This window comes from Balaenoptera musculus, chromosome 4, assembly GCF_009873245.2.
Source record: "Balaenoptera musculus isolate JJ_BM4_2016_0621 chromosome 4, mBalMus1.pri.v3, whole genome shotgun sequence".
NCBI lineage: Eukaryota > Metazoa > Chordata > Mammalia > Artiodactyla > Balaenopteridae > Balaenoptera > Balaenoptera musculus.
This window is the reverse complement of record NC_045788.1, coordinates 96,003,466-96,017,281: the sequence shown is the minus strand read 5'-3', so window position 1 is coordinate 96,017,281 and position 13,816 is coordinate 96,003,466. Positions and strand designations below refer to the sequence as shown.

The 13,816-nt window shown below is 34.6% G+C and overlaps 1 protein-coding gene across 6 annotated transcripts in view; it reads right to left on the bottom strand.

The window, feature by feature from the left end:
- Positions 1-13,816, bottom strand: part of SENP7 (SUMO specific peptidase 7) — a 153,660-nt gene that overhangs the window by 76,721 nt on the left and 63,123 nt on the right. For 5 of the 6 annotated variants that reach the window (XM_036851222.1, XM_036851223.1, XM_036851225.1 and 2 more), the window contains one exon: positions 5,303-5,500. The exons of the other annotated variant lie outside the window; for it this stretch is intronic. In XM_036851222.1, coding sequence (XP_036707117.1) covers positions 5,303-5,500 — 198 coding nt within the window. The remainder of the gene's footprint in view (positions 1-5,302; positions 5,501-13,816) is intronic. 6 annotated transcript variants of the gene reach the window in all.

The window sequence follows — 13,816 nt, the reverse complement described above, 5'->3', positions numbered from 1 at the left end:
ACTTATAAATTAGCACTGCCATGGAAATTCTAGGGCTAGCCAGCATTTCAAAAGATTCTGAATTTTCACAAGAAATATATAAAGGTGTGTACTTCATCTCTCATACTATCGCAATATATAAGGAAGGACTGAAAAATGTCATTTCACACAGTCCATCCAATTTTTTCCCAAGTATGCAAATAGTATCAGGAAGTAAAACAGAATTTGTTTAACTTTACTTGCTAATATTATGAAATCACACTTCAAAATATAATATGTTAAACCAAAGGAGAAACAAATTTTGTAATGCAGTGAGATGAAACAGAAAGTATTACTGGCCTGAGAAGTAATATCATTTATTGATTGTGTGTCTACATGGTTATTTTCTCTGGTTCTTAATTTTTTCAATCACAAATTGTGAGTTCCTCCCCCACATATTGGTAGCAAGGTAAATATAACATTGAAATAATTTAATAAATGGGGGAAAACTTTGAAAAACTGATAAGAGCTATTAAGACATACTTGATGTTAAGAGCAAATTTTTAAAGCAATGGAACACTTGTTGAAAGATAACAATTACATCTGGTAATAAAGCTATAAATAACAAGCAAAAAAATTACAATACTAATTTAGTTTTTATTTTGCTGTAATTTAGATGAATGCTTTTCTAAAACTGTGCTATGTAACTTTTTTTTTCTTGATCAAAACTTTTTTTTCTTTTTTTTTGTTAACAATGGTCATTTCTTTATTTCTTTATTTCTTTATTTAGGCTGCGCCAGGTCTTTTTTAGGGTTCCTATAAATCTATTCTTATCCCAGATGATATAATTCAAAATAGTACTTTCTAAATCAGTTTAAGCTACAAAGAAAAAAATTTTTAATTTTTGAATTACTTTCTTAAAGAGATTCACAGATTTCCTAAATTTGCTCTTTTCTTTCACTAAGCTATATATTAAGTGAATAAATTATCACTCAACTAAAACATTACTGGCTTAAAGAAGTCTTAAGGTTACAAGAATACCAGGGTGTCCAGAAAGCCTTACCACCACAATATCTGGAATATGTAATTTTCTAAACCTTCAAACATAGGCAAACTTAAGAAAAACATGAATAAATATAATTAAGTCATTTAGGGGAATTCCAAGAACCAGGAACTAACTTTTTCTTAACAGAATATAGTTACACTGTGTCGATATTTCTCTAATAATCTCTGGTGCCAATAAATGAAAGCAGGAGAAAGATGGTTTACCGTCTCAAAAGTTTTGCACATGTCTCCCACTAGGCTCTTTCTTGCCTAATGTCCAAAGTTTATAAGGATCTGGAAATATTCTCCCAGGAAAACAGATATGAACCACATACGGAAATAAAACCTAAACTAAAATATGATTTACTTGTTTAAAAAAAATGTATGCATCCCACATACTGCTAGTTTGATATTTCTAAAACTCTTGACCCTTTTCTTCATTATTTAACAAGATTGATTGGTATCATGTGTTTTCTGTTTTTCTTCTCAACTTTATCCGGAAATTAAAAGGCTAAACTATCTTCATTAAAAGGCAACTTACTTAGATCACTACCTTTAGATCCTAGAATGCAAATAAAATTTCTAAAAAATGCCACTTCTTTTCTGTACACCTGAAACTAACACATTGTAAATCAACTATACTCCAATATAAAATTAAAAATTTTTAATTAAAAAACAAAAACAAATAAGTAAATAAAATTTTTTAAAAGTAAAAAAATGCCATTTCTGGGAATGAATGAGTAATTTTGATTTACTCAATAGTTAAACTTTAAGTTAAAATTAAAAACCAAAAATAAATTTTTCTCCCTTTCATCTTTCTGAAATAATGAAATCCTAGCTAAGTAAAATGAAAATAAGACAAACAGCATCATGTCAAAGTCTCAGTCTCCTAGTCTAGATAGCAAGCCCCACAAAGAAAACATCTATCCAAAGCTATACCCTAAACAGTTCTCCAATTTTCCTGTTTGAAGCTTGTGATATCTCTTCTCCTGATTGTCACCAAAATTACAGAGCAGATAATTGGTTCTGATGGAGGAAAAGACATTTCAATCAAGGAGACTGGAGATGTAACTCTGCTGAGAAGCAATCTCTTTCGTATAGTCAGCAAACATTTATTGAGCGTTTAGTATGTGCCCAGTACTGTGCAAGGAAAAATAATAAAATGTAGGGTCCCTGCCTTCATGAAGCTTATTGTCAGGGAGGCAGAGAAACTAAAAATCACAGTATAGTGTGATGAGTGCTATGATACAGGAACAGGCCGCTTAGCAAGACAAAGAAAGGGATCAAATGCAGATGTGGCAGGTGGAATCAAAGAAATGATCTCAATGTTAAATATAATGAGCTCAATATAAGTCAGTAAAGGGGAAAAGGAGAATTGTTCCCAAGAGAACAAAAAGCATGAGCTCAGAGGAATAAAACTGCATTATACATTCAGTGAACTACCAGTAGTTTCCTAAATCTAAAGCACAGCATGAATATGGAAGAGTGGACAGACACAAAGCTAGAGATAGTCAAAAGTGAAATCATCACGGATCTTGTATGCCAAGGTAAGGAATTTGAACTTTATCCTAAAGTTTATGTGGAGCCACAGAAAGATGTTAAACTGGAGAGCGACAACATCTGCCTTTTAGAATGAATACCTCAGCAACAATACAGAGAAATAACCTAGAAGAAAAAGACTATGCTCAGGAAGCCCAATCAAATTACGATCCTAATAATAAAGGCACAAAGTTATCAGGGCTTGAACTGAGGCAGTGGCAATAAAGATGAAGAAAAGATCATTTCAAGACAGATTTAGGAGGTACAAATAACTAGACATGATAAATGACTGGATACAAAGGATAAGGAAAAAAGAGGAGCCAGGACAATTTCCAAGTTCTAATTTGAAGAACTAAGTGTAAAGAGGAGTCATATATTCAGACAGGGAGGAGATACAGAAATAGGAACAAGTCTGAGAACAAAGACGATGCATCCACTTTGGAACAAGTTAAATTTAGGACACCTGGAGCTGAGGGAAAAAGTCTGGACTAACTAGTAGTTCATCCCAGTAAGTGAACAGAACAACACACACACAGTAAAAACCAAATTAGAATCTTATTGGGACTCTTTACTTACATTATATTTAAATTTCATGGACACATAATCTAGCTGCTAACAATTTCTGGTGAGAAAAACTATTCCAAGAGAATGAAACATTACACTTTTCCAATCATGCTGATCTAATTGAAAAGAGGACAGACATGGGATGAGGGGACAGATGTCATTTGGAAGAGAGCTAAAGCTTCTTTTCAAGAGAATCAAAGGGATTGGAAGGGTCATTCCTTTAGCCCCCTTTATTTAGATCTAGCAGCACAGTAAAGGAATAGCTCACCTGTACTAAGGAGGAAAAACACTGGACTCCAGGACAATGAGAGCAAACTGCTTCATAAATTACTGAAGCTAAGTTGTCTGACTCTAAGATTTTAGGTGCTTTAGAAAGTTAAATTTACATCAGATATGATCTAGTACAGAAATTCTTGTTACATAGCTTTTTATGTTTTTGCCTTCTTTAAAAGAAGTGTCCTTGGTGAAAAGGTAACCCTCCTCTGCACTGTTGGTGGGAATGTAAATTGATACAACCACTATGGAGAACAGTATGGAGGTTCCTTAAAAAACTAAAAATAGAACTACCATATGACCCAGCAATCCCACTACTGGGCATATACCCAGAGAAAACCATAATTCAAAAAGACACATGCACCTCAATGTTCATTGCAGCACTATTTACAATAGCCAGGACATGGAAGCAACCTGAGTGTCCACCGATAGATGAATGGATAAAGAAGATGTGGCACATATATACAATGGAATATTACTCAGCCATAAAAAGAAATGAAGTTGAGTTATTTGTAGTGAGGTGGATGGACCTAGAGTCTGTCATACAGAGTGAAGTAAGTCAGAAAGAGAAAAACAAATACCATATGCTAATGCATATATACGGAGTCTAAAAAAAAATGGTACTGATGAACCTAGTGGCAGGGCAGGAATAAAGATGCAGACATAGAGAATGGTCTTGAGGACACGGGGAGAGGGAAGGGTAAGCTGGGACGAAGTGAGAGAAGCATCAACATATACACACTACCAAATGTAAAACAGATAGCTAGTGGGAAGCAGCTGCACAGCACAGGGAGATCAGCTCGGTGCTTTGCAACCACCTAGAGGGGTGGGATAAGGAGGGTAGGAGGGAGGCTCAAGAGGGAGGGGATATGGGGATCTATGTATGCATATGGCTGATTCACTTTGTTGTACAACAGAAACTAACACAGCATTGTGAAGCAATTACACTCCAATAAAGATGTATTAAAAAAAAAAGTGTCCTTTTTTAAAAAACAATTAATGCATAATACTACGTTCAGATGTTTTGACAGAGTTCTTTAATATTTAAAATAATTGTGCTGATAGTTAACAGGTTTTCACTGGATCTTGGCTTAAAGCACTTATAAATTGTTATCAAATTACAGACCAAATAACCAAAGCACCATCCAGCTAATGACAGGATATTCTAATTGAAAGCAAAATACCTCCCCTAAAAAATACTCATTTAAGGGTTAAAACTGTAAGTGGAAATACATTAAAAATATTATTAATATGTTACAGATGACAAATTCCCAGAGCTAATTCCTAATTTTTAGCCCCAAACTTCATATATAATTCTTTTAAAAAATATAGAACAAAACCTGTTAGTTTTCAAAATTAAACCGCATATTTATTATCAAAAATCTGGGAGTAATATTTCAAAATCATCTCCTTTTTTAAAAAAAATGCATGTAAAATACAAGAAAGCTCATAAAGTCAAAAGTAGTAAGGACCCAGGTTAAATAATATTTAAAAGGTATGTTAAAGATGCAGAAAATTAAAAAGATCTACAGATAGACAGATATACATACCTGTTTTATTTTCTGCATCTTTAACATACCTTTCAAAAAATATTTAATCTAGGTCCTTACCCATCTATATATATCTAGTTCTTCATTTTATATCATATGTGAATCTCTAAAAATCTGTACATGTGAATCAAATTATTAAGCTAAATGCACTAAGAATACTTGTTTTTAAAAATAATTCTATGTCAATCTATTTAATGAAATGTAGAATCATTAACTTTGTAAATTAAGACTGTCAACTTTAAGATTTGAGGGGGTCACACCTGTATATGCAGATTTTCTTAAAGATCATTTCCAACAATCTTATTTTTAAGACTATTGGACTTAAATTATTTCAAATACGGTAAGTTGAACAAAATCAATACTGAACAACATACCTTTCAGATAAATTAAGGCTTTGGTGAGGAGGTTCTAATTTTTGACATGTCTCTAGGCTGTCAACAGATGTCGAAGGCAATGAGTCTGATTGCACCTTGTTGGCATCATATAAATTAGCATCATTTTTAGGTAGGGTCTTTCTGAATTTTCGTCCTAAATCCGTCCATAGGACATTCGTCAACACAACTTTGAGTTGCCTGTTACACACATAAATAATTAATGCATACAGTACTAAACATTATATAATACATGAATTCATCACAAATTATAACAAATGAAAACCTCCAGGAATTCTAAATTCAGTTCTTCAAGAAATTAACCAGAGTAGTAAATATCATAAGTAAAAAATATGCCTAGTCATTCTCAAATATACATGAAAAACTAAAGCACATTTCACTTAAATTGGGTCTTTCTTCAGAATTCTATCTAGTATACTACATCTGTGGTCTCACACACACGTACAGCTGTTGGATTGCTGGTAACCAATCTGTTCCTGCTCACACTGTAACTGGAACAACAACACACATCTGCACATCACATCACATAGGCAACTGCTTTCTGCACTAAAAATGTATTCTTGTTTTAGTATTTGATTCGGAAAACATAATTAAAACTAAGGGTAACAGTACAACATCTACAATCTTAACCCTACATAGTCTTAAGATACATTTAATTTTACCTTATTTCTAAAAATATGTCAACTTAAAACACTTACTGTTCCTACACCAATTTCAAAAGTAAAACTGATAAATCTAAGCACTTCCAGCTCTGCCTCGCTACATTTTGCCCATTACTCATTCAACACATCTATATGCTGATAATACTTGAAGAACTGTGTTCAGTTCTAGAACCATGAAATATAGTTTCTGCAGGACTGTGAACAGGCTACCAAGTAGATGTGAGACAATGTCATATGAGGAATGCCTGGAAGAATTGGAAATGTGTGATCAGAAGAGTATCTATTCTATTCCCCAGTACCAATTTTAGGCACTGTTTGTTTAACAAATGTTAAGAATATTAAGAAACAGAAAGCAAAGTGTTCGTGTATTTTTAATATAAAACAGAGCTCAAAGAAATCACTTGTTTGCCGCAGCCACTTGGGGCTGTATCTTCAGATCATCTGGAAGAAGCGGGATACAAGTCTTCAGAGGAACCTCTATAGAACTCACTGAAACTCCAAACACTTTAAGTTTATAGATTTTAAAATTATCATTAAATAATAAAGAGATGAGTGACATTTCTATGAATGAATAATAATTCATTCTTCGTTCAACAAATACCAAATACCTTCTAACAAAACAACTGTACTAGTAGAATCTGGAGATTCAGCAACAAACAAAAGAGTTACAGTTCCTGTCTTCATGGAGCTTACATTCCAAAGAATTACCCAATCAGTTATTTAATTACAACTATGATGAGCAATATGAACAGGAAACACAGGTGCTGCATTTCTTCTGAACGAGATTAGGGAAGGTTTTACTGAGAATATGACATTTACGCTGAAACTGTCCAAAGGAAACAAGTGGAAAATGGAGAGTGGTTCAAAAAGGAGGACAAAATGTAAATACTCAGACATGAGTAAAGCTTCTTTAAGGAAATTAAAGGACTTACCTGGCTCAAGTGCTTAGAGTGAAGAGGAAATTTGTATAAGATAAGGATGGGCAGTTAGGCAGGACCCTGTGGACTATGTTGAGGATTTGAAACTTTAATGTCAACAACAATATCAATCCCCTAGTTTTAACATGAGAATCATGAGACAAGAGCTGTATTTTTAAAAGATGACTTTGATCTTTTATGAAGAATAAAGAAAACACCAAGACAAAAGGGTAATAATGAATTTAGAGAGGATATGGTGACTTAGGTATAGTTTAGTGGAATGGTGGGAGCAGAAATGGGAAAGAAGAAAAGGGACACAGACACAGCAAATGTAGGCAGTTGACAAACAGCTACGAAAGGGGGATATAGGACAAGAGCTGAAGATAAATGTGAGATGCAAGAAAGGTCTTCTTAGTTAGTTATTGGTTGGTTAGTTAGCTTAACATAGAAAATATCTGTGTAAGTTTCAGTGCTTATGGGAAGACGTCAACAGAGTAGGAGAGGTTGAAGATACAGGAGACAGGATAATTAACTTTATAATTAAGTTTCTTAAGAAGTAGCATAAAAAGAGCTAATATTTACTGAACATGCACCGTATACCAGGAAGCATGTTAAGACCTCTACAATGATTTACTTCACTTAATCCTCACAACTACTCTGTGAAGTACAATGGTAATTATTCTTCTGCAACTGAGAAGACCAAGAATAGAATGATTAATAACTAAGTCCATAGTAAAATGGGTGAGTAGTGAGAGCGGGATCCAGAGCCACACACTCTCAACTCTGTTGCCAGCACTCTTAACTGCTCCACTGTGCTGGTTTATGGTGGGAGAAGAACCCCTTTTCCTTCTTCCAGAAACCAAGATCATTTTTTCAAAGTGATACAAAAGGTGAAAGAACATAGGCTTGAGGAGAGAAAAGGCTTCAAATCATCACTGTGGAGAGGGGGAACACAAGCTGACTAGAGAAACACAGTATGATTATCTTGAAGTTGCAGAATCCAGTAGGGTTAATAACCACAAATTTATAATGGCATAAACATACTGTGTTTTGTGATTTTTTTTTCCCATCACTGCTCAGCCACCTTGGTGTCAGCACAATGCAAAAAGATAATTAGGTTCACAAGTGATTATTAATTACGAAGGAAAAAGGCACCTTTATAACTAAAAATCTGGTAGCTACCACCTTAACCAAGTGATCAAATGTAAGGCCGCCAACAGTGGGACAAGCAGACATTACGTATCCCCTGATATGATGCAATAAGCAAATAACATCAGCTATGAAGTACTTTTGCCAAAAATGTAACATGAACCTAATCATGAGGACAAACCCAATTATAAAAATCTAGAATGTAGGACATTCTACAAGACAACTGGCCTGAACTCTTCAAAAAAGTCAATGTCATGGTTTAGGGGGGTCAGTGGGAGGCAGGGGTTATTCTAAGATTAAGAGACTAATGAGACATAATAACCAAAAAATAAAATGCATGAGCCTCAATTTGACCCTAGATTTTTTTTAACAAAAGACATTTTGGGGGACATTTAGAGAATTCTGATTCTAGACTTTATATTACATGATAATATGAAATTATTTAAATTTTCTTCATAATGTATTGTGGTTATCATGTAAAAGAATTTTCTTGTTCTTAAGAAGTGCAGGCTAAAGTACTCAGAGGTGAAGTGCCTGATTTCTGTGACTTACTTTCAAATGGTTCTGGGGAAAAAAATGTGTACGTGAATGTGCATATGTTATATGCACTTACATACATGTATGAAAAGAGACTGAGAGAAGGCAAACGTGGGAAAACGTTAACAACATCTTGCGTGTTTGTTATACTCTTAACAAAATAATCCCGCCTGGAATCCTGTACCAAAAAAATATGAAACAGGGAAAAAAAGTTATGCATGAAGATATTCATCACAGTATTATTTATAAAAGCAACAAAATAAAAGCAAATTTAAATTCCCAGCAATAGGGACTTCCCTGGTGGTCCACTGGTAAACAATCCTCCTTCCAATTCAAAAGACGCAGGTTCAATCCCTGGTCAGGGAACTAAGATCCCACATTCTGCGTGGCAACTAAGCCCTTGCACTGCAACTACTGAGCCCATGCACCTCAACTAGAGAGAGGGAAAAAAAACCCACATGCTACAACGCACATGCACCACAACTAGAGAGAAGCCTGTGCACCGCCAATGAAAGATCCCACATGCTGCAACAAAGATCCCACATGCCGCAACAAAGATCCCATGTGCCGCAACAAAGATCCCATGTGCCGCAACAAAGACCCGACACAGCCAAAAATAAAAAAATTTTTTAAATTAAAAACATAAAAATTCCCAGCAATAGCAGAATGGTTAAGTAAACAATGATAAAGCCACTTAATGGAATGTTACTTATTAGTCTCCTAAAATCTTCTACTTTAAATTTTAAGAGTGACTGGCTGTGTTTTTTTCTTTCTACTTGTCTTTATTTCTATTTTCTATACTAAGCAAGTACTATACTATTTATATAAAGAGAAATGTGAACCAATTAATTTTGTAAAGAATGGTAAACATCTTTACCTAGCCAAAAACTATCTATTGGTTAGTGAAAAAAAATTATTTTTTACATTCAGGACTACTCTTTTATAGGTTTTACAACTGTACAACTTAAAATTCTAAATGATCAAATGAAAATACTTCTAAAATCTTAAGGATATATAAGGTATACTTTTCATCTGAGAAAACTACTGACTATTAGTAATTTGCTAAATTATTTGGGAAAATACCCCAGTGATAATTTTAATGATTTTAAATATGAAAATATCCAATGTTGGAAAATGCCATTTTTCTATTCACCCAAACCAAATAAGAATCACCATTGGTGATTTTACTGGTAATTCTAATAGTTGGCTCTAAGTGAAAAAGACAATTTGGATTCTCTGTGAAAATACTTATTTCATGTTCATAAATTTGCTTTATTGCAATCTGATTGACTAATAATATCCTAAGGCAGAAGTCAGCAATCTTTTCCCTCCAAATTAAAGGTAAAATTTTTTAAATTTCTATATATTTAAGTATATTTGAACACTTCACAAGAAAGACATATGAATAGCCAATATGCACATAAAAAGGCACTCAATATCATTAACCTCATCTTTCCAGTCTTTAAAAAAAGTTTGTCTTTTCAAAAAAGGGGGGAAGACAGCAAAATATTTCAACAGACACTTTAGAGAAGATACAAAAGAACAATAAGCACATGAAAAGATGCTCAACATCATCATTCATCAAGGAAATGCAATTAAAACCACAATAAGATATCACTACACATACATTAAAAGGGATGATGACAGAGATTGACCATACAAGTGCTGGCAGGAGGGTGGAAGAAGTAAAACTCTTCTGCACTGCTGATGGGAATGTAAAGTGGCACAATTACTTTCGGAAAACATTTGGCAGTTGCTTAACAAAGTTGAAAATGTACTTTCAATGACCCAGCAACCCATCTCCTAGGTATTTAACCAAAAGGAATAAAAACATGTCCACACAGGCGCTTGTACATGAATATTCACAGCAGCTTTATTAATAGTAGTATTAATTTTTCACAGAACTAAAACAAAAAAAAGTTTAAATTTGTATGGAAACATAGAAGACCACAAATAGCAAAACCAATCTTGAGAAACAAAAACAGAGCTGGAGGAATCAGGCTCCCTGACTTCAGACTATATTACAAACCTACAGTAATCAAAACAGTATGATACTGGCACAAAAACAGAAATACAGATCAATGGAACAGGATAGAAAGCCCAGAGATAAACCCATGCACATATGGTCACCTTATCTTTGATAAAGGAGGCACGAATATACAATGGAGAAAAGACAGCCTCTTCAGTAAGTGGTGCTTGGAAAACTGGATGGTTACATGTAAAAGAATGAAATTAGAAAACTCCATAACACCATACACAAAAATAAACTCAAAATGGATTAAACACCTAAATGTAAGGCCAGGAACTATAAAACTCTTAGAGGAAAACATAGGCAGAACACTCTATGACATAAATCATAGCAAGATCCTTTTGGACTCACCTCCTAGAAAAATGGAAATAAAAACAAAAATATACAAATGGGACCTAATGAAACTTAAAAGCTTTTTGCACAGCAAAGGAAACCATAAACAAGACGAAAAGAAAATCCTCAGAATGGGAGAAAATATTTGCAAACGAAGCAACTGACAAAGGATTAATCCCTAAAATATACAAGCAGCTCATGAAGCTCAATATCAAAAAAACAAACAACCCAATCCAAAAATGGGCAGAAGACCTAAACAGACATTTCTCCAAAGAAGATATACAGATCGCCAACAAACACATGAAAGGATGCTCAACATCACTAATCATTAAAGAAATGCAAATCAAACCTACAATGAGGTATCACCTCACACGGGTCAGAACGGCTATCATCAAAAAATCTACAAACAATAAATGCTGGAGAGGGTGTGGAGAAAAGGGAACCCTCCTACACTGTTGGAGGGAATGTAAATTGATACAGCCACTATGGAGAACAGTATGGAGGTTCCTTAAAAAAACTAAAAATAGAACTACCATATGACCCAGCAATCCCACTACTGGGCATATACCCTGAGAAAGCCATAATTCAGAAAGAGTCATGTACCACAATGTTCATTGCAGCACTATTTACAATAGCCAGGACATGGAAGCAACCTAAGTGTCCTTCGAGAGATGAATGGATAAAGAAGATGTGGCACAAATATACAATGGAACATTATTCAGCCATAAAAGGAAACGAAATTGAGCTATTTGTGGTGAGGTGGATGGACCTAGAGACTGTTATACAGAGTGAAGTCAGAAAGAGATAAACAAATACCATATGCTAACACATATATATGGAATCTAAAAAAAAAAAAAAAAAAAATGGTTCTGATGAACCAAGGAGCAGGACAGGAGTAAAGACTCAGACACAGAGAATGGACTTGAGGACATGGGGAGAGGGAAGGGTAAGCTGGGACGAAGTGACAGAGTAGCAATGACATATATACACTACCAAATGTAAAATAGTTAGGGGAAGCAGCCGCATAGCACAGGGAGATCAGTTCGGTGCTTTGTGACCACCTAGAGGGGTGGGATAGGGAGGGTGGGAAGGAGACGCAAAAGTGAGGGGATATGGGGATATATGTATACATATAGCTGATTCACTTTGTTACACAGCAGAAACTAACATAACATTATAAAGCAATTATACTCCAATAAAGATGTTTAAAAAAAAAAACAGAAACAGACTCACAGACATAGAAAACCAATTTATGGTTACCAAACGCGAGGGAGAGGTGGCGAGGGACAAATTAAGAAAATGTGATTAACCGGTATATACTACTATACATAAAATAGATAAGCAAGAAGGATTTACTGTATAGCACAGGAAATTATATTCAGTGTCTTGTAATAACCTATAATGGAATAAAATCTGAAAAAATATACAACTGAATCATTTTGCTGTATAACTGAAACACAGTATTGTAAATCAACTATACTTGAATTTAAAAAATTACTGATCACAGATCACCATAACAAATATAATAATAATGAAAAAGTTTGATATATTGGGAGAATTACCAAACTGTGACACAGAGACACAAAGTGAGCAAATGTTTCTGGAAAAATGCTACCGACAGACTTGCTAAATGCAGGGTTGCCTGCAACATTCAATTTGTAAAAAATGCAGTATCTCCAAAGCGCAATAACGTGAAGCACAATAAAACAAGGTATGCCTGTACCTTGTGACTGGTATCCTTATAAAACTGGCAGAAACAGACATACACAGAAGGAAGACAACATGAAGACATACAGGGAAAACATGTAAATATGGAGGACTGAATGCATGAACAAGAGAGGAGAGAGACATGGAACAGATTATTCCTTAATGCCTTCAAAGGAAGCACAGCCTTGAGCACACCTTGATTCACATGAAATGTGAATGGATTAAATAATCTAGTCAAAGGTCGAGATTGTGAGAGTAGATTAAAAAAAAAAAAACAACACAAGACCTTCTGTGTTCTGAATGCTTGTTTCCCCTCAAAATTCATATTTTGAAATCCTAACCCCCAAAGTGATGGCAGTAGGAGGTGGGGCCTTTGGGAGGTGACTGGGTCATGAGGGTAGAGCCCTCATGAATGGGATTAGTGCTCATAAAAAAGGTTCAAGAGAGTACCCGTTCCACCCTTTGAGGATACAGTAAAAAGATGACCATCTAAGAACCAGGAAGCCCTCACCAGATACTGAATCTGGGAGTGCTATGATCCTGGGCTTCCCAGGAATTATAACACTTTTGAAAAATAAACGTTTTTTGTTTATAAGCCACCTAGTCTTATGGTATTTTGTTATAACACTCTAAACAGACTAAGATAAGATCCAACTATATGCTCTCAACCAGAGACACACTTTGGACTCAAAGAAATAAACAGGTTCAAAGTAAAAGGATGGAAACAAGTATACCATGCAAACAGCAACCTTAAGACAGGTGGAATGGCTCTATCAGTATTAGACAAAATAGACTTTAAAGCAAAAAAAGAAAAAGTCTGTAGAAACAATGAGGGACATTTCATTGACAAAAGGGTTAATTCATCAGTAATATATACTGACTATAAATACACATCTACTTAATAACAGGACCACAAGGCTCATTAAGCAAAAACTAACAGAAAGGAGAAATTAACAATTCAACAGTAATAGTTCAACACTTAAAACCCCAGTCTTGATAGAACAACTAGACACAAAATCAGCAAGGATACAGAAGGCTTGAATAACACCATCAACCAATGTATCCACAGACCACTCTAACAAACAGGAACAGAATGCACATTCTTCTCAAACACATGGAACATTCTCCAAGAAAGACCATATGCCAGACCACAAATAAACCT